Here is a 22,395-nt window from a genome sequence, read left to right as displayed (position 1 = left end):
CTGCCCAGCGCTCCTGCCGGGGAGCAAGGTTGGGCGCAGGGGCTTGCCTCACTCCACCTGGTGCTCCTGCCAGGGAGTGGGGTTGCGGGTGGGTGGATGCCAAAGTGGGGCAAGCCCCTGCGCCCCAACCTCCTCCCCGACTGGAGCCCCAGGTGGTGAGTAGTGGTTGGTCCTGCACTGCCTTTTATGCTTGTAGTATGGGAGTGCAAGGACATTCAGGATGCATGAATGGCCCCAGCAGACACTGCTGGCCAAAAGACTCCAATCTTAACCGCATGGGCCGCATGTGACCAACAGTGAAATATAACATTACTCTTGAGGGAATTCTGCACCAAAAAATTTAAAATGCTGCACACAATATTTTAAAATTCTGCAAAATTCTGCAGATTTTATGTCAATAAATAAATGTGGAGGCTCCAGCATGGTAGTGGGGAGCACAGGTGACTGGCTGCACAGAGGTGGGAGATCACCCTGCAGCCCATTCCCCTCTGGGATACAGACTCAGCAGTGAGGCTGCACCTGACCCTGACATAGCGCAAGGTCTGGGCCCGCTCCAGAAGTCTGTGTCTTGGTGGGGGGGAAGGCTGCAGTGTGGTCTCCCATCTCAATGCAGCCAGTGGCCTGTGCTCCCCACTGCCATGCTGGAGCCTCCACATTTATTTATTGACAAATAAATTTTGCAGAATTTTAAAATACTGTCCACAGAATTTTTATTTTTTTGGTACAGAATATTTAATGTTTTGGTTCAGAATTCCCTCAGGAGTAGCAGGTGAAGCAACTCACCAGGGTTAGCAGCCCCGTGTCAGGTGTACAAGGTGTGGGCAGGCAGGTTCAATCTGACAGGATCCAAGTGTGGAGGGGCTTAGTGTATGTGGGGGGATCCAGGTGTAGGGTGAGAGGGTTCTGTGCAGGACATCTGGGTGCAAGCAGCTCAGTGGGTGGGTCCGGGTGTGGGGAGGATCTGGATGAACAAGGGCTTGTGGGGGGGGGGGGGGGGGGGGTTCGAGTGCAGGGGGGTTCGGGTGCAGGGGCAATGTGATTCTGAAGGGGGGGTCCAGGTGAATGTGGCTGCGGCTCAGTAGGTGGGGTTCTGGTTGTGGGGAGACTGGGTGCTGGGAGACTGGGGCTTGGCGGGGGGGTACAAGTGCAGCTGGTTCGGGCTAAGCAGGATGGGGGTCTGGGTGGGACTGGCTTGTGGGATGATCCAGGTGCATAGGGGATGGGACTTTTCAGGGTTGGGATTCAAGTGAGGGGGGCTCAGCAGAGGGTGGTCTGGGTGCAGGGGTGAGGGTCTGGATGCAGGGATGAGGGTCTGGATGCAGATGTGAGGGGAATGGCAGGGGTCCAGATTCATGGGGAGTAGGCAGATGGCGGAGCAGCTCCCTGTACAGTGACCCCTCCCTGCATGGCTGAGAAATGATAAGGGCAGGAAGCAGAAGGAGTGCAAATCTGGGGGAGCTTCTGGGGGTGGGTCTGATCCAGCTCTGTCCCTGGTCCAGCCCCAGCTGCTCTGTGCAGGGGAAATGCACTCCTACCCCGCCCCCAATCCAGCAGGGACTAGCAGCTGAGCCCAGCGCTGGGTAGGAGCAACTGGCTGGGAGGGGCCGGGTGTGGGGGTGATGGGGGCTCTGGGTGCAGGGGGTGAGGCTAGGCAGGGTGGGGGCTAGGATATGGGAGGCTCGGGGGGGGGTTCTGGGTGTGTGTGGGGGTGAATCTCAGCAGGGCGGAGTCTGAGTATGGGGTCCCAGATGCACAGGGACTGGGCAGATGCGGGGTGGGTCTGACCCAGCACCAGCTGGGGAGTTCCCAGGCCTGCCCCTCCCCACAGTGATTTACCTCTCCGTTGGCTGTTCCAAGTGCCGAAAACGATGCACCCATGCTGTTGGGGAGTGGCACATGATCGCTCATGCAGCTTCCCTTTGTTTCCCCATCAGACAGTCATTTTTATGTGGGGAAGCAAAGAAATTTGTGCGGGACATGAATTCTGCATGCAAGCAGTGATGCAGCATTCCCCCAGGAGTAATAATATATATGGGCAAGTACTCTAAGAAGAACTTAGAGAAACTTTAGGATGAAGTGACACATGGTGTGAGGAAGGAAGCACCAAGTAAATGACTAAGCAACTTGTTGGGGAGGCATCTAACGCCATTTGCACCAAAGGGTACCAATGCTCCTAGGAACAGCCTTGTCTTGTTGCTAATTACTTTTTTTCCTGAACAGCTCTACATGCCTTCATGCATGTGCATATGCACACAAATTCAAAACCAAGCATAGAAAGTCAACATGTCAATAACTTTGCCTACATCGAGCACTAAATGTTTATTGTTATATATTTAGATTTTTCAGTTATGCCTATCACACACTCTAGATGCACTACCAAAAGTAGCAACACAGACATTAAACAGACCAGATCAACCTTTGAAAAGACAGACCTTTACGCTATCCTATCATCCTGCAACCAACTTTCTCCTCTGAGAAAGTTTGCGAAAAGAACAGTTGAGTCTAGTGCTCTGATGGACCAAAAGCAAAAAGTTAATTCTAAAGTGAAAACCCTCTCACTAAGGACATCCTGCCACCAACCCAAATCTAAGGCTTGGTCTACACTACCAACTTATGTTGATATAACTACATCACTCAAGGGAGTGGAGAATCCACCCCCTTGGGCAATGCAGTTATACCGACCTAACCCCAAGCATAGACAGTGCTATGTTGACAGGGGGCTTCTTCCATTGACATAACCACCACCTCTTGGGGGGTGGAGTATCTAAGCTCTCACATCGGCATAAGTAACATTTTCCCGGTGCAGCTGCGCTACGGCAATGCTTTAAGTGTAGACAGCCACTAAATTGTTAGTGTAAGGGGACTGTTGCCCCCTTACTAACATTCAGTGGGGGTGTGTTGGTTGGCTAGCTCCCAGTACTAAAAGGGAAAGGGTCTATGTGAAATCAGGACCCTGAGACTAATAGTCCCCAGGAACAATGGGGAGAGGCCAATGCTCCAGGTCAGCCTGAATGACAGGGCGGGCAGGCTAATCAGGGAGTCAGGAGGCCAGGGAGGTCCCGTCCTACGTGTGAGCTGGATTTGCCTGGGTCAGACAGAGTGGGGCCGAGCTAAGGAGAAAGCAGGGGCCCAAGCTAAGCTGGAGAGCAGAGCCAGATCCAGAGGGATCAGAAAAGCAGCCCAGAGAGAGCAGACTTGCCCTGGGAGCAGAGCTGCAGCAACCAGAGCCAGAGGGGCCAGAAAAGCGGCCCACAAAGCAGGTCAGTGCTGGGAGCAGAGTCACAGAAGCAGCCGGCACAGCAGACCTGTCCTGGGAGCAGAGCTGTAGCAACCAGAGCCAGAGGGGCCAAAGAAGCAGCCCAGGGAGCTGGAGGCAGAGCAGCAGCAGTGCAGAGACAGAGTGGTGGAGCTCGGGCTGGAGCAGTCCGGAGCTGGGTGCGGTGAGCAGCTGGGGAGAGCGAGGGGGACCCTGGGCAGTGGGCCCAGCACAGGGAGACGCCTCAGCCAAGAGGCTCTGCAGGCCAGGCTTGGATTGTAACCCCGACAGGGCGGGGGCGACACTGGGAAGAAGGGTCCTACCACTTAGAGCCTGAGAGCGTGTGGCCACCACCAGAGCAAGTGTCCAACCCACAGCATCCCTGAAGCACAGCCAGGGCCTGAGAAGAAGGCCTGGGACTTACAAGGAACAGACTGTGAACTGCCCTGACATTCCAGAGACACTGTTTGTAATGTTCCCTGCCACAGAGTGGGTTGATGTGTTTTCTTTAACCTTTCCCATTTTTCCTTATTCTTTTTAAAATTAATTGTTGATTAAATAACTTGCTGTCAAGGTTCCTTCCGCACTCTGAATTCTAGGGTACAGATGTGAGGACCTGCATGAAAACCTCCTAAGCTTACTTTTACCAGCTTAGGTTAAAACTTCTCCAAGGTACAAACTATTTTACCCTTTGCCCTTGGACTTCCACTGCCACCACAAAACGTTTATCTGGGTTTATTTATTAGGAAAGCGTTGTTTGGAAACATCTTTCCCCCCAAAATCCTCCCAACCATTGCACCCCACTTCCTGGGGAAGGTTTGGTAAAAATCCTCACCAATTTGCATAGGTGACCACAGACCCAAACCCTTGGATCTTAGAACAATGAAAAAACATTCAGTTTCCTTACAAGAAGACTTTTAATAGAAGTAAAAAAGAATCACCTCTGTAAAATCAGGATGGTAAATACTTTACAGGGTAATTAGATTCAAAACATAGAGAATCCCTCTAGGCAAAACCTTAAGTTACAAAAAGAGACACATACAGGAATATCCATTATATTCAGCACGGCTTAATTTCTCAGGATTTAAAGAAATCATAATCTAATGCATATCTAGCTAGATTACTTACTAAATTCTAAAACTCCTTTCCTGTTCTGTCCCTGGCAAAAGCATCACACAGACAGACACAGACCCTTTGTTTTTCTCCCTCCTCCCAGCTTTTGAAAGTATCTTTTCTCCTCATTGGTCATTTTGGTCAGGTGCCAGCGAGGTTATCCTAGCTTCTTAACCCTTTACAGGTGAAAGGGTTTTTCTTCTGGCCAGGAGGGATTTTAAAGGTGTTTACCCTTCCCTTTATATTTATGACACTTGCATTTGCTTTAAATTGTATGTAATGGTCAGTGGGTCAGAGAAGTGCCCAGTGCAGAGAGAGTACCCCGGAGTGGGGACACCCTAGCCCCTATCCTAGGTGACCACAGCAGGGTTGGGGGTTGAGCCCCTCAGGAATCCTGGGCCCAGCCTTGTTGGGGTTACGAAGACTCTGCCAGACAGGAGAGTGGAAGGGGAGTCCTCAAGGGCAGGGAGGCCACTGAGTAAAGAAAGTGGGAGCAAGGACTCAGATCCTTTCGCTAGCCCACTTCACCAGGGTAGTGCAGAAGCCAGGAAAGTTCCCCACAACAGCGGGACTATTCCCCCGCTTACATTAGCTTAGACTCTTCAGATGATCACATCTACTGTGACATGACATGGGATAGACAGATGGTGTTTTGAGTTCATATCTTTTAGGGCTTTATAGCCTTGGATACCCAAAAGCTCACCAAGAAATCATGGGGTAGCCAGTGCAGATCACAGGCCATAGGTGTAACATGTTCTCTTTGTGAAACAGTGCTTACTAAGCAGGTTGTGTTATGCCCTAGCAGCAACTTCTTACTAGTTTGACAATATGGTGGTATGTATATTGCATTGCAATAAACTAATCTCGAAGTATAAATATGGATAACTGGACTTTGAGAGCCATATTAAAAAAGAAAGGAACTTCTTGCCATTCACAAATGATAAAGAGCATTCCTGGTAAATAACAATATCTGGGAAGCAGCAGCTGTGGTGGATCCAACCAGATCCTCCCAGTTTGCCAGCATAACACAGGGCAGACCACATTCATCGGGGTGGATATTTTCATCATTTCTTTCAACTTTTTCTCTCATCCTACAAGCATTATCTGAGTTGAGTCTCTGTCGTCATTGTAAAATGTAGCATAGCAGCTGAACGGTAAACAAGAATGTATCTTATAGGTTTTATTACCTTCATTGTGGCATTGCTCAATGGTTTTCTTTGTAAAGTCATGGATTTTCTTGTATTTCACCAGAAAACTCTCTATAAATTGACCAGCTTGAAGAGGAGTAATTCCCAGACATCCAGCAAGACGTTCTTTACCTTGTGCACAATAATGTAGAACAGAAAATCATTTAAATATTGCTTTATTATAAATATTAGTACTGAACTGTACATTGACTAGTGGAATATGACCAGTGTAGTTATTTTCACAAATTTGGATGGTCACATATACTAAGGTCCTGATTCAGCAAACTACTTAAGTATATGTTTCATTTTAAGCTTACGTGTTTTAACTGATTAAGAAAGGACTAAACTCGTCGTTGAAATACCTTACTGAATTTGGGTGTAACTCAGCAGAGGTTTTCCCCCCTGCATATTACATCTTAATAGCTTAAATACAAATCTTAGGATAATATCTGTATTTTAGATTCATAACATGTATCCTGTAGGGTTCTTAGTTTTGTTCACTTTTATTCATAAACTAGTCAGGGGTAGATTTATGCAGAGCCTTGATACGAGGATTAGAAGATTGAATTTAATGTTGAATAAGCAGGGAAGTGAATGCAGAGATGTGAGGATGGTGGTGATGGGGCTGAATGATTTTAGGTAGGGTGTTTTGGACAAGCTGGAGAAGTGCAATGCAGGGAAGCAAAAGAGAAGAATTCAGTAATTGAAACAAGAGATGACCAAGGCATGGACCAAGGTTTTAGCAGGAGCGATGGAAAAGAAAGGATAGATTTTAAAGGAAGCATAGAGAAAGTCGCAACAAGACTTACCCAGCATCTAGATATGTGTTATAAGTAAAACTATATCAAAGTGAATCTATAACAAGATAAAGCAAAGGAGTATGAGAGAAAAATGAGATCAAAGTTTTCCATGCTATGAGATTAAAAGGTAAGAAGTACAATTTAAAGAAATTTGAACCAAGTAGTTCAAGTGCAAATAAAACCATACATCAACATTACTGACAGCATTGTATCTGCAAATAACATTTGCTGAAAGGCAATGTCTTGAAGCACCAGAGATATAAAATATTAGTCGTCACAGTAATAATGTCAAGAGAAACTAGATGGTGTTTTTGAGAGAAGTAAGATTTCAGCCACCCAAATGCCATCACTGTCAGTCTGATATGCATTTCATAATAATTCTCTAGTATTTTGTACTCAGCTATGTCAGGAGCTGCACTGATGCCTAGAAGAACAAATCTAGCCAAAGTGCAAGAATCAGAAATTTGCAAGACATCTGGGATGACTCCTAATGGAATTATTCCAGTGTTGTATTATTGTTTGACGACCAATTAATTTAACTCTCCCCCACTTCCCCAAAATTTCTCATTCATTGTTCAGAAAACATTGTTCAGAATTACCAGTCTCTCTATACCAGTTAGGAATCTGCTTGTGGCTTCACAAGAGAACTGTAACAAATGTCTAAGCTGGCCACATTTCCCATCCAAAGAACATTTAATAAATAGGTTAAAATATCACATATGAAAACATGCAAATTAATCAGCAATAGCAATGAAAAACTGAAAAGGACAGAAAGTGTCAACAATAGCTTTACACTTTAAAAAAAATCATCTTAGAAGACTGAAAATACAAATTCTTTTGTTTTTTTGTCTCCCCTTCGTCCACCCAAACACTCAGATATTGCACAGAGGGATATCAAACAAAGGCTATGTCCACACTACAACCTATGCTGGCAAAACTTCTGTGGCTCAGGGGTGTGAATATTCCACCCCCTTAAGCGACATAAGTTACACTAACGTAAGCACTCATGTGCACAGCACTATGTCAATGAGAGAGCTTCTCCTGCCAACATAGCTTATGCCACTCATGGAGATGGTGTTATTATGCCAACAGGAGAGCTCTCTCCTGTCAGCATAGAGTGTTTTCACCAGACACGCTGTAGCAGTGCAGCTGTATCCGTACAGCTGTACGCTGCAGTGCTGTACATACAGGCATGGCCTAATTTAGGATTTAATGAATTAATTAACTAACAGATAAGTTGGTGCCCCTCATTATATTTTTTACAGATGAACAAGGCACAGACAGGTGCTTCAAAGTAGACAGGAAGTCTGTAGTGTTGTCACTTCTCATGCTGTTCAGTTTGTGTGTTAAAGTACTAGCTTCTGGAGGCAAGTGATTAGGTGAATGTCTCACGGGTTTTGTTTTTGTTTTTTAAGTACATATCTAGTTCTCATGGAAGACCTTGGAAATGTGATCCAAGTGTAATCTAAAGGCTCAACAACCAGAAAAGAACTATATATGATATGATCACCATTTTGTTTTCTTCATTTGCGATGTTGCACTTCAGACATACCTAAATTTGTAAATATGTAGAGCTCTCTGAAATGGTGGAAGAATTCCTGAAGACTACGAAGTGTGAGACAAAAAAGAAAGATCAAGGACGGTGCGAGTCCGCTGCTCAGTGGAGAAGGTGAGCTGGTAACAGAAGATGATAGAAAGACAAAGCTCCTCAATGCCTACTTTGCTTCAGTCTTCTCATAAAAAATAACATGTGACTGCATCTTTGAAAAGGGGGGAAAGGAGGAGCCGGGGAACTATAGACCAGACAGTCTGATTCAATATGTGGGAAGCTACTAGAGTAATGTATAAAACATTCAATTTGACAATACCTGGAGGATGAAAGGGCAATCATTAGCAGCCAGCATGGATTTACCAAGAACAAATCATGCCAAACCAGCTTGATTTCCTTCTTCAACAGGGCAACTGGTTTGGTGGATAGGGGGAATGCGGTGGACATAATATACTTGGACTTCAGCAAGGCTTTTGACATAGTCCTATATGACACTCTGATAAGTAAGCTGGAGAAATGCGGGCTTGATGGAACCACCATTAAGTGGATACATAATTGGTTAAACAACTGCCAACAAAGAGTAATTAGTAATGGAATGATATCAGATTGGAGGGAGGTCTCAAGTGGGGTACCACAGGGATCTGTTCTGGGTCTGGTGTTGTTTAACATCTTTATTAATGACCTGGATGTAGCATACTGATCAAATTTGCAGATGACAAAAAGCTTCAAGGGTTGCCAACACTTTGGAGGATAGAGCTAAAATTCAGAGGGATCCAGATAAATTGGAGAACTAGGGTATAGACAACAAAACGAAATTCATCATAGACAAATTTAAGGTACAGTACTACACTTCAGGAAGAAAAACCAAATGCAGAAATACAGAATGGGGGATAACTGGCTTGGGAGCAGCACTCCTGAGAAAGATCTGGGAGTTGTGGCGGATCACAACCTCAACATGAGTCAGCAATGTGATGCTCTTGCAAAAAAGGCAAATGCAATTTTAGATTGCTTTAACTGAGGCATAGCATGTAAGTCATGGGAGAGGATAGTTCCGCTCTACTCAGCACTGGTTAGGCCTCAGCTGAAGGACTGTCCAGTTTTGGTCACCAATGTATAGAAAGGGATGTGGAGAAACTGGAAAGGATCCAGAGGTGAGTGACAAAGATGATCAAAGGGATGGAATGCAAGCCATAAGAGCAAAGGTTGAAGGAACCGGGTATGTTTAGTTTGGAAAAGAAGAGATTGAGTGGGGACAAGATAGTGGTCTTCAAATACTTGAAAGGTTGCCATTAAAAAGACGCAGAAAAGTTGTTCTCTCTTGCCACAGAGGGCAGGACAACAGGCAGTGTGCTCAAATGACAGCATAGCAGATTTAGATTAAATCTCAGGAAAAGCTTCCTAACTGTAAAAACAGTAGGACAATAGAACAGACTTCCTATGGAGGTTTTCAAAAGGAGGCTGGATAGCCATTTGTCTTGGATGGTTTAGACCCAACAAATCCCACACTTTGGCAGCGGGTTAGACAACATAACCTTTGCAGTCCCTTAACCCTATGATTCTAAGTCACATACAAGTGTATATTACTGTACAGCTCTAGTTTTTAATGTTTTATGGTCTATACTGCTACCAGATTTCTTATTTCAATGCTTTATTAAACAGTTAAATCAATGAGTTGTGTTAGTAAATTTGCCTTTAAGAGCACTAGCATTTGTCAGTCTAACAGCCAAATAAATATTAAAGGTACATGCAAAGGAGTAAAAATTGGGTTTGGGTCCTTTATTTTTTTTCATGATGTAGAAATGCCTGAAAGCTATTTCTATTTATTCTTTACATTAGAAATCTAAACTTTGGAATAATATATTTATTAATAAGACAAATTCCAAGAAAGTGAGAGGGGAAGTGATTTTTATTCAGAATCTTCACTTGTTTCAACCAAAATCTTTTGAGGGGGGTGTCATAAATATAAAGGGAAGGGTAAACCCCTTTGAAATCCTTCCTGGCCAGGGGAAAGCTCCTCTCACCTGTAAAGGGTTAAGAAGCTAAAGGTAACCTCGCTGGCACCTGACCAAAATGACCAATGAGGAGACAAGATACTTTCAAAAGCTGGGAGGAGGGAGAGAAACAAAGGGTCTGTGTGTCTGTCTATATGCTGGTCTTTGTCGGGGATAGACCAGGAATGGAGTCTTAGAACTTTTAGTAAGTAATCTAGCTAGGTATGTGTTAGATTATGATTTCTTTAAATGGCTGAGAAAAGAATTGTGCTGAGTAGAATAACTATTTCTGTCTGTGTATCTTTTTTGTAACTTAAGGTTTTGCCTAGAGGGGTTCTCTATGTTTTTGAATCTAATTACCCTGTAAGATATCTACCATCCTGATTTTACAGGGGGGATTTCTTTATTTCTATTTACTTCTATTTTTATTAAAAGTCTTCTTGTAAGAAACTGAATGCTTTTTCATTGTTCTGAGATCCAAGGGTTTGGGTCTGTGGTCACCTATGCAAATTGGTGAGGCTTTTTATCCAACATTTCCCAGGAAAGGGGGGGTGCAAGTGTTGGGAGGATTGTTCATTGTTCTTAAGATCCAAGGATCTGGGTCTGTAGTCACGTAGGCAAATTGGTGAGGCTTTTTACCAAACCTTGTCCAGGAAGTGGGGTGCAAGGTTTTGGGAAGTATTTTGGGGGGAAAGACGCGTCCGAACAGCTCTTCCCCAGTAGCCAGTATTAGTTTGGTGCTGGTAGCGGCCAGTCCAAGGACAACGGGTGGAATATTTTGTACCTTGGGGAAGTTTTGACCTAAGCTGGTAAAGATAAGCTTAGGAGGTTTTTCATGCAGGTCCCCACATCTGTACCCTAGAGTTCAGAGTGGGGGAGGAACCTTGACAGGGGGAGACCTTCCTTTTACATTGTATAGAAGTAACATGGAAACAAACTCTATTTTTCCTTTTGCAGGTCACCTTTAGGAAGGTTATATAAATTGAAGTAGTTTATAGTAGATTAAGAAAAAATCAGCACATCTAAAGATAGATTAAATAATTAAATAAATGGGATAATAATGGGAAATCCTTCACATAGTGATATGAGATCATGATAGTCAAGTATACAGGAGAAGCCCATTTTATTAAAACAGAAACTTTACCAATATTAAAGGAATTGTGGTATGTATATTTTTGTCTGACTTAGATTCTGAGCTCCAAAGAGCAGGGACCTTATTTTTCCTACAATATTTTGGAAATAGTATTTATACTTATGGTACAGTACAGAGAGTTTAATAAAAATACAACATTCAAGGCCAAATTCTGACCTTGATTCAATAACAACTTCTTTCATCTTCTATGTGTGCATCCACCGGTGGTATGCAGAGGATATTCCACACTGAATTATACTAATTTTAGGTAGGTAAAGACAGATGTTTGAATTACATTGACTCATGAGTCTCCTTATAGTAGCTCAGATGTACTTAGAAGTCAAAATGCAAAATAAGTCAATGCATCAACTTAGCCAGGGAATAACTTTCATATTATGTTAATGCTGCTATATTATTCTGAATGATTTTTAAGTAGACTATTTTATGATAGTCAAAAAAATCAAGATGCAATATTCTGAGATCACTTTATTCACTTTCAGAAATTCAGTGCATGGCTAGTGTTAAAAAATTTAAATTAACTCAAATCCATTGCAGCTCTAGTTAATCATCTAAAAACATAAACAGTAGTGAGAATAAACTTGTCTCTAGTTCTATACAGATCCCTACCTGCTCCATAAACTACTGAGTAGACAACACGCTTTGCCTGTTCTCTATCTGCATGCTTCACTTGTTCACTTGGAATACCCCTCCTAAGCACAAATATAATATGGTTTTCATCTTCTATTTCTAGTTAAAAGCAAATATATATTCCAAACATAATTGAAAATACATTTTAAAGTCAATAATTTAATAAGTAAGTGCAGACACGTAGCATATAAACAGAAGCTCAAGGAGGCTTTAATCTTGGCCTTTGAATCCACAGCTTTTTTGTCATATAATTTGGTGGGGGATGTTGTCTCTAGTGAACCAGGCTAATCTTGACCTTTTATCTCCCTTTTCCACCAATGGTTTGGTTGGAAAAACATCTGCTCTTAAAAGATTAATTTATTATTAGAGATGGATGAACTGGTTCAGATCAAATAAGAACTGACCCAACCCTTTGATATTCCTTGACCTGAACAAAAATCAAACCCAAATATTTGAAGTTTGGAAAAGTTTGACTGAGGACTAGAACTGTGAAAAATATTTGCGCCTATTTTGATTCCACTGAGATTCTGTGAAAATTCAGTAATTTGCATGCATTTTCCTTACAAGTGAAAATGTTGAAGATCTGGAATGCAGATTTCTACATTGTTTGGGTAGTTAGATAAAAATTCACAGAAAGGTTTTGCACTGCATTTTCAAGTTGAGTTGGTTGATATTAGTCACCTGAATTAAGTAAGATATTAAGGTCCCAAACCTGCAAACACTTATATGTGTGCTTCACTTTACTACCATGAGTAGTCCAACTGAACTCAACAGGACTACTCATGATAGTAAAGTTAAGAACGTGCTTACGTGTTTGCAAGATCGGGACCTGTACTTCTGGTTCAAAATTGTCTAAGTCTACCACTGAAGTCTGAGGAAACTGCTTTGACTCATTTTCTTCTGGGAGAGATTGTAGATAAAATGCTCTATGTGAGTTAATGAGAAGCCATTTTAGCTGTGATATTTTTCTCCTCCTGCCCCCCCTCCCCCCAGTATTTATTTATTTCTCCTGGGAATGGATTGCTTTTCGGGTATTCTTGAAAATATGTAAGTCTCCCACTGTTTAGGGTTATTCACAGTTTTAAAAGGGAAAAACAGGTACTGCAAACTGAAAACTATCATAGAAGCCTTCAGTCCTAAAAGTTATTTTGCCTTCTTTGATCTCATGATTTATGCAGCAAGGAAAAGGTAGGTCCTTTATGGAGGAACCACGTCTTGCATTTCCCTATTTCATGTTATTTATGAGACACTAAACTAGAGGTACAATTTTAGTAGTGCTTAAGGAATTTAGGAGCCTCAACCTCATTTTCAAAGTGATGTGGTACTTAGAAGTCATCTCTTTGAGAGTCAATGGGACCAAGGCTCCTAAGTCACTAGGGTACTTTTGACAGTCCTAACCTAGATTTATGACATCTTACAAATACCTCTTAATTTACCAGTAATTATGCACATATATCCATACATACACACACAGTCAGACTTAACTAATCCACACAACCTGCAATTCTCACCCAAATAATGGTGCTCACTCATGACAGCCCAGTTAAGATTTTGTAGCGGTTGGCTGAAATGAGGTCTCCTATTAGTAAGACTCATCAATATCACTTCTGTTGGCTGCCTTATCTCAAACAGTCCATGCAGTCTGCACTCATGCCAGTCACACACTGTTAAATTTAACATTTTCTCATCTTTTATTATTCAGGAGATATGGATATGCTGTCCCCAAAGTGATTAAAACCTTAGTACTTGATGTCATTCCTTTTAATATAGTGCTAAAAATAATATGGTGAGTCAACACTTGTATTTGTGTGTCAGACTGGGGAATTCCAGTATTTGGCAGTAAGGGATTAAGTCTAGCACTCTATGCAAGTTTAAATGTGTGTGTATCACACATAGAAACGGCGTATAATAAAGCAAGAGACAGCATAATTCACAAATGTTTGAGCAAATGGCAAGTCATGAGTCAATTAAATACTGTTTGTCATGCCTAAAAATGAAAATAACTTGTCTCCCTGCCTATCCTCACAATTTTTGGTTTTATTAATAGCATATTTGATTCCTTCTGTAATTCAGAGTAGCACTCCTCAGGTGTGAGGTTGGCAGGGGGATGTTATTCCTTTGAAGAATGAAATGACACTGGTGGGTCAGCTTCTCCTAAATGCAGCTGTCAGATGAGAAATCCCTAATGGACTTTCCCCCTTAACCTCATTTCTATTGGCAATGTGTTTATTTTTACATTAACAAATATGATTTGTTGTAGGAGGTATTGTACAAATCTATTTCTAGATAAGAATCTTATTTTAATTTGAGTTTCATCTTTCATGTTATGCAATGTCATGGTTATCCAGGGTAAGCTAGTGCTGTTTCCAGCTGGGATAATGATACCATAACTATAGGCTCTAAGAAAATGATATATGCAAATAGCATGAAAACTTCATTATATAATTGAATTGTGGTATAATGCAAAACAGACAGAGCCAATGGAGTTGCATCTTCATACACCAGGTCTGAATTTGGCCCACACAGTAATCAGCAGTGTGGTCTAGATGCATTTTTTTAAATAAACTTGAGCCTGAGGGAAGATGCTGATTAGGCCCAAATGGGGTTCAGCTGTTAACCCTAGATATTCAGATAAAGACAGACTGCAGTTCAATCAGAATTGTCTGTATCTGGAGAAGGCAGGTGGGATGAGTACATGTCAAGGGAGTAGAGGTCAGTGCAGAGGAGAACTCAAAAGAATTTGTTGGAGGCTTTGATTCTGAACTCTAGCAAGGAGATTCAGGGGTCCTTCCCTGAAAACAAATTGTAATTACTTTTGACATGAAGCCTTCTATACTTAGCCTTCTTTTGTTTCTTCCCCTCAATTTTCAACTTTGCATTGTCCAAAAGTTTGGATTTTCCATTTTTTTCCTTCTTCTACCTCTTTTTTTCAGTCTCCTGGTTTTCTTCCTCTTCTTTCCCTCTTCTACCTTGTCTTTCCTTTTATCCCTCTTCCATTGTCAAATTCATGTTCATCATCCACATCCTTCCCCACCCCCACTTCTTCTCTCAACTGTCCATCTCCAACATGTACAACATTTCCCCGTCTGATTTCTCATCCTCAGGATGTCCATCCTTGCCTGCATATCTTTCCACAACAACAGTTTGCTAGTGGAGTACCTTCCTTTGCTTGATACTGCTTCCTATGTTACCTGATACACACCTATTAGATAGAAAAAAGAATGGAGTCCTTGTACTAGAAGGCACTTACAGAGTTAATGTTTTACAGCTCTCACTAGAAGAGCTAAGCACTCTAAGAGGGCGATGAGGTCAGCAAAATCCCCAGTGCAGAATACAGTTAAGGAGAATAGCAGGCAGGGCCAGGAAATGTAAACTCCTTAAAGAAGTGGCTCTTCTGAGACATGGGCTGCAGGCCAAAAACAGAGCAGCTTCAGCAAAGATGCCTAAATCCAACAGAAATAGACACGGAGGGGGCAGTTCTATAGTAGCAATGAGGGAGGGGAAGAACAAGCTGCCTTAAAAGTACATTAATGTCAGAAAGAAGAATTAAAACCAAGCATATATAATTTGTTACTTTTCAAGGTCAGTGACAATAATATTCCCCCAAAAGCTTTAACGTTGTTGATTCATTAGTGTAGTCAGAATGGATAGGCCATCTCAAACAGTTTCTAGTGCATCAGGACTTATAATGAGGAATACCATTTTTTCTTATATAGACCATGGGCAATGAGGCAGACAACATACTGATGATGATATGAGACCTAACTCTAGATCAGAAAAGTATGAACAAAACAATGAAGAAATTCTGACGTACATTTCCTTGGAAAACCCGAACATCCCTCACAAAATATAGAAAGCGAATCTGAAGATGCATATTTCAATGCACTGTGGTTCAACAAAAAAGCTCAAAAATACCCACAAAACAAAAAAACCTGAACAACTCTGAGAGAAGATGTTGGGAACATGTGACAATGAATGGAAATCAACCTTTGAAAGATGTGCTAAGACACTTCAGCATTCCTGGTCAAGGTTCTCCAACTGAGAAGCTGACTGCAATAAATATAATAAAAAAGGATATTGGCAGCATTATGTAGACCTTGTCAAAGGAGCTGTGATTGATACATGCTGAAAAAGAATCACAACAGAAAAGGTTACAGAGCTGCCCCTGTGTGATTATGTGTAGCTGCCAAGATTTGTAGAGCTCTATGTGTGATGTCTCGTAATGGGCTATTTGCATTTTATAACTAACTGAACTGTATATACACTTCAACTTAAAAAAAATGTATGCCGGTGAAAGGGACTGGTGTGACAGCTTTGGTGAATGTCGTACATACAGGAAAGTAGCAGGACAAACTTCCAACACACAGCAACATGCTAGTATGCCTCAGCCCTGATCTGAAGCACTCCACCTCTATGGAAAACTGGGATAGATCAGTTTCCATGGCCCACTCATGCAGTTCTTGGCTTCTCTGCTAAGTCTGCCAATTAAGGCAAAACTTGGTGGTGTGGGAACAGGGATGGAGTGTCACCAAACTGCTCTCCTATATGGGTCACCAAATGGGAACAGGCTTTAATACCTGGTGAGCTGGGCTAGATTGAGACTGGTAACCTACAGGAGAAAGACTGTAGCTCACTAGCAAAGCCCTCAGACAGCCAATCCCCGCAAATGTTACACTTTCAAGAATGAGGCTTGCTTTCCTGAAAGATAAGTTGACTAAATTAAATTATTTTCTTTTTGGAGCTTACACAAGAAAAATTATTCCACTTTCTGGAAACAGGCAAAACCTTCCACACTGCTCTCAGTCTCATATTTATATTTATTTATTTATTTATTTATTTATTGTATTACCATAGTCCTAGACCCCCTAGTCATGAACCAGAACACCACTGTGCTAGGCATTGTAGAAACACTGAACAAAGAGACAGTCCCTGAAAATACTCTGCAATTAAGTGTACCACTCTGTGTTTAAAGGAACAACTCCCATTAAGCAAGATACAAACAATTAAAAAAATAACATGGAAACAAATATTAACATAACATATAACATCACTACTAAATACAATTTTGCAGTATAAAATCAGTTCAAAAATTACATCTATTCTAAGGTCCTCACAATAACTTAAGGATTCATATTATATATTACATACAAAAAACCCCTACCTTAAAACATTAAGATTGCAAAATTAAGCACTCAAAAGTTAGGAAATGCAAGAATAATAGGTACATTCTCCTTCTTTTTCTTTATGCTGCTTTTCCTGGTGAGCGTCACAGTGGCAGCACTGAGAGTAGGGAGGACCACACCTCTCTTTCCTCCACAACAGGTTCCAGCTCCTCCTAAGGGATTCCTCAGCACTCCCAGGCCAACCGGGAGATATAATGCCTCCAGCATGTCCTAGATTGGCCTCGGGGCCTCTTCCCAGTGGGATGTGCCCGTTAGAGTTTGAAACAAAGTCTCCCAGGGGGCATCCTTATCAGGTGCCTGAGCTAGCGGCTCTACTCCAAGGCTCTCTCAAATCGCCGAGCTCCTCATCCTGTCTCAGAGAATAAGCCCAGCCACCCTGTGGAGAAATCTCATTTCCGCCGCTTGTACCTAAGATCTCTGTGGGAGCATGAGATCAACCGGCAGATTGGTGTGGGGGCGGCAGTGATGCGGGCACTGTACTGATCCATGGTGGTGAAGCAGCAGCCGAGTTCTCAGACGAAGCTCTCGGTTTACAGGTCGATCTACATCCCCATCCTCATCCTATGGTCATGAACTTTGGGGAATGACCGAAAGGATAATAGTTACCTGTGAAACCTTAATTTTGCCTCCCTGCATGTGTGTATTATGATACAGTGTTTAATTACATATCTTATATATTATTTCTCCCCATACACACACACATACCAGTCATCAGCAGTGTTTGAATCTTCACATACATAGCACTGAAAGAACTCTTTCACTTGAGCTAAAGGAGCAAACTGTTATAAAAGAAGGCTGTCATCAGCCGTGTGGAGCAGCCTCCAGAAGGGGAAACAGCCCCATGATGCCTGGCTTCTTGCTACCGAATTAAAGGAACAGCACACACATCCTCAAACTACCTGCCCTCTTGTTAGAGTATACAGGGAGACAATATTGGGCTCTTGACATTAATACTTTTTTTAAACTGAAAATAACAGTCATTATTTCAGAAGGGTGTTTTTATTGGAGGTCTCATCACACCCAGATCGAATGCTGACTCTTCACATTACTTCTGGATTATCACTAATAAAAGCACGGTGTCGCAACCACATGCTATTCCAGCCGCCTTCCTGCTTGCACATGATGTCACTTGACTGGAGGTTATATAAATTGCCAGACTCAGAGCATTGCTCTGAACTACTCTAGCACAAATGTACGTATGACTGTAATGACTGCATATCAGTTCTCTAAGAAATATATTTCTATTATTTAATAAGAGTGAAATGTATACTATATGTGTGGGATTTTTAAACAGCTGTTGCTGTTTACTATGGGTTAAAGGTTGGTCATATTGTATGTGTATGTCTGGAATGTTGGCACATGAAATTGTGTTTTGGCTGGAATTCTAAATAATTGGTGACAGCTGTAAGGCTTAGAAATACTTCCAGTTTTATGTGGATACTGTTATGTTGATTGCATAAGATAAATACTGTAAATTTATTCCTTAAATGATGTAGATAGGATTACATTTACAGTGGGTAAAATATATGAGCCACTATATGCCTTGGAATGACAGAAGACAGAGATGGAAAAAATGTTACATCATCATCTAGTCCATCCTGCTGGTCACTTTGGATAAGCTATTACCAGCAGGAGAGTGAGTTTGTGTGTGTGGTTTTTGGAGGGGGGTAAGGGAGTGAGAGAAACTGGATTTGTGCTGGAAATGGCCCACCTTGATTATTATACACATTGTGAAGAGAGTGGCCACTTTGGATGGGCTATTCCCAGCAGGAGAGTGAGGTTGTGTGTGGGGGGGCGGAGGGTGAGAAAACCTGGATTTGTGCTGGAAATGGCCCAACTTGATGATCACTTTAGATAAGCTATTACCAGCAGGACAGTGGGGTGGGAGGAGGTATTGTTTCATGGTCTCTGTGTGTATATAATGTCTTCTGCAGTTTCCACGGTATGCATCCGATGAAGTGAGCTGTAGCTCACGAAAGCTCATGCTCAAATAAATTGGTTAGTTTCTAAGGTGTCACAAGTACTCCTTTTCTTTTTGCGAAGACAGACTAACACAGCTGTTACTCTGAAACCTGCTGCTAGTGTAAGGGTCATGCCAAAAAGTCCATTTTCTGAAAGTCGATATACAGTTTCATGGTTAAAGCAAGATACTAATGTAGCACAGATGAAAAATGTCTTCCATTAGACAATTTAACCATGGTATCTGGGAGATAAAGGAACCAAGATTGCACGTATTCCAGTATAACCATAGTCTCCCTAGGAAACTGTTTAAATTTGGATTCAATTTAATTTAGCCCTTTTATTCAACCTTCTGCTACAGTGATGTATCGAATACAGCTTTTCTGATCAAAAGGCTGCAGTGCTCCCAGCTTCTTGTAATCCTTTCTGTGGTAGAGGTGGTTCTGTATCTCCTCCCTCAATCCCTCTTTTCCTCTTCCCAATCCAGCCTGTTATCTATCTACGAACTTCCTTCCTGTACACTACTTAACTATTCCTGATCTTCACCCATCTGCCTGTCCCCTGTCCTTCCTAATCTATCTACTTTAGCAGAGGGTTCAAATGTTTTCCTTGGCCTGTATTGTATCAGGATTGATTTCTTTATTCTTAAATCATCTCTAAAATGGGCATAAAGTCTAGCTTTCAATATTTCACTACAGCTTCATCTCCTCCTGTACTGCCCAGCTCTCTTCTTACCAAATTGTGGGTCAAGAGAGATGCAGATAATGAGACTAGATCCAAGGCTATGTCCTATATTATGTCTATTGCCAGTATAAATTACTGAAGCATGCCTCGGGGAGTCAGTAAAACTTGTGAACCACCTTGAGAATGAGGTTTTCACCATCAAGCTAAACCCAAGGACATTGGACATCTAGGAGATCAGGGTGCATTAGGAAATAGTTATTCTCCACGTTGAGACAAACAAGAACTCAGAGACCTCTGATGGGAGGTCAAGAGTTCTGGACTTTTTCCAGTTAAGAACTTTAGGTTCTCTGACATTAACTGAGAAATTTGAGAGTGCTCGTCTCCCCCTCTTCACTGCTGCAGGAGTGGGAATGTGGCTGTCTTCTCACCACTATAGCTGTCTCAGGTCTGCCAACTGATCTGAGTAGGAAAGATCTATTTCCAGGTCCTTGGATGAATTAACTAACTGGGGAATTATTCTGCCTCACTCTTTGTGGCTGTGAATACAGAATGAAAGGAAGTGGGAAACACTAGCTCAGGTCCCAGTGTAAACACCATTGGGGTGGGCAATGGACCTGAAAGAATAGTGAAACATCATGTCAAAGAACAAAGAGTGGTTCCATGAATTGTGTGAGGTAGCATCTCTCAGAGATTGCATCTCTGACACTGTAAACAGATCAACACTACTGGACCATTTTCTTTGCCTGCCACTCCTAATTAACTAGCTTTGTTGTGGAGGCTTCAGCCATTGAAGGAGGAATGGAAGCCATTCTGGGAGATAATACAGCAACTTCAGAAAGGGCTATATCAAATCATTTCTGGTCTTGGTCTTGATACAAGGAGGCAACTCATACAGGAACTCTGCAGAGGCCTTCCCACAGAGACAAAGGAGGCTGCCTGTGCCATGGGCAAAGATGATCTTGGCTGAATCTCCAAACCCAGAGCATGGTTGAGGCTGAAGGCAGGAATGAAAGAACAACCCTGCCTCAGATGGATGGCATTATACATCTGCTTTCTCCCTGCTTTCTATTTTGGGAATGAGACACCAAAGAAGCCCACGTTCTGTTGAACTGCAGAAGGAAAACTGCAGAAGGAAAACTGGAGTGTTTGGAATGGGATGTTCTGGAAAGGGATTGGGTTTGGAGTCAGAACTTCAGTAGCAGAGTAGCTCATCTATCTGTGTGAAGAGATGACTGAGAAACATTCCGTTACTTCCAGATCAAGCAGTAAAGGCTTTCTAGCTCTTAAGATTAGAAATTACACATGCTACACCTGTGTTTTCTAAATGTTGTATTTAATTTATTTGACATCTACTCTTCTTAATTCAGAGTATTAGTATACAGCATACACGCATTAGCTCATCAGCTTCCATTTACCAAAAAATCCAAGAATGTAAATCTCAATTTGATGTGTGCAGTCCTGAGATGCAGCTGTTTATAAATTTTGTCCAGCTGTGCTTTAACACTTCAGACCATTTTCAAAAAGACATGGACCAATAATATATGCCCAACCAGACCTATTCATTCTCAATTTTAGCAAGATACAGCTTGACCTTAGCATTAAAAGGTGAAGAAAAAAGGGTTAACTGAGAATAATGAAATAAAATGAACTACAGTCAAGTCAGCATGTCAAACTATATTCTGTTCCCATACAACACATGCTATTTTCTTAAAGCAAAAGAAGCAACAGAATAAGAATATAGTAAAATGGCCTCTTTTATACATAGCTGTCTGTGGAATTAGTAGAGTCATACACTGATGCTGGGACAAAGGACTGTTAGGATGGAATTGTCCTATTCTATCGCAAAGCCCACTTATTTTGTTGCATGCATAATGGAGAAAATTATTAAAATTATAGCTTCTTTTTCAGCAGTTTTAGATCAATTATAGGAAACTAAGTATTGTACAACAACAATAATCCTCCAGTCCTGACATCAAATTAAGCTATCTTGTTAAACTTCTGGTTAAAAAAAATGGTTTCACTCATGCTATTGTTTAACTCATCTAAAAACAGAAGCAAGTATTCTTCTCAAAGACTTTCCCCCTGTGCCTTATCTGCTAGTCTAAACAAATGTCACAGCTGCATATCTTCAAGGGAATTGTGAGCAACATGGTGAAATTGCTGTAAGCTGCCATCCAGACAGTCTGTCAGAATGCAAAGCAAGACAACTGTTACATTTCATTACTATCAACTACTGCTTCTTGCAAGAGAGTTTTTAAAATAGATAGAAATTGCTTTGCTGCAAAAGCAAAGCTGTTAAAATATTCCAGCTCAACAGTCTTGGATGTTTTGAAATCATTAGGGCTTAAAAATATCTTTAAAACTCTGATTCTGAGAAGGTCAAAGAAAGAATATATTTTAGTATTTACCAGTTACTTTTGGGATGCAATATCCAATGAAAATATTGGAGGAAAACTAATTGAAAAACTCATGCTGTAATTAAAGATGTGGTTGAACCAGAACCCAAGATCTAAACCTTATGTTTCTATAAGAATCTGAACTAAAAATCCAGAATTTGAACACTCCTGGAGTTGAGGGTTCAAAATCTAGATTTGAACCTTCCCAAATTTAAGGGTGTTCAGATTCTGTCCACTATAGAGAGATGTGTGAGCAATGACCTCTAATCTGAACTCCCAGTTTTGGTTCAGGCTCATCTCTAACCATAATGTCCCTAACTAATTGTGCAATTTATCAGGAGCTGAAGAGAACTCATTCCTAACTGAAAAGGAGTACCTGTGGCACCTTAGAGACTAACCAATTTATTTGAGCTTGAGCTTTCGTGAGCTACAGCTCACTTCATCGGATGCATACCGTGGAAACTGCAGCAGACTTTATATATACACAGAGAATATGA

General features: G+C 41.7%; 1 protein-coding gene across 1 annotated transcript in view; it reads right to left on the bottom strand.

Moving 5' to 3' along the window:
- POLN (DNA polymerase nu) overlaps positions 1 to 22,395 on the bottom strand; it is a 226,331-nt gene that overhangs the window by 9,327 nt on the left and 194,609 nt on the right. The window contains exons 20-21 of the mRNA XM_075128232.1: positions 11,656 to 11,738; positions 5,557 to 5,688 (exon numbers count right to left, since the gene is read on the bottom strand). Of these exons, the coding sequence (XP_074984333.1) occupies positions 5,557 to 5,688; positions 11,656 to 11,738 (215 nt within the window). The remainder of the gene's footprint in view (positions 1 to 5,556; positions 5,689 to 11,655; positions 11,739 to 22,395) is intronic.

This window comes from Caretta caretta, chromosome 4, assembly GCF_965140235.1.
Source record: "Caretta caretta isolate rCarCar2 chromosome 4, rCarCar1.hap1, whole genome shotgun sequence".
Taxonomy (NCBI): domain Eukaryota; kingdom Metazoa; phylum Chordata; order Testudines; family Cheloniidae; genus Caretta; species Caretta caretta.
Note: the sequence above shows the minus strand (reverse complement) of the source record. Positions and strands in the feature narration are given on the sequence as shown.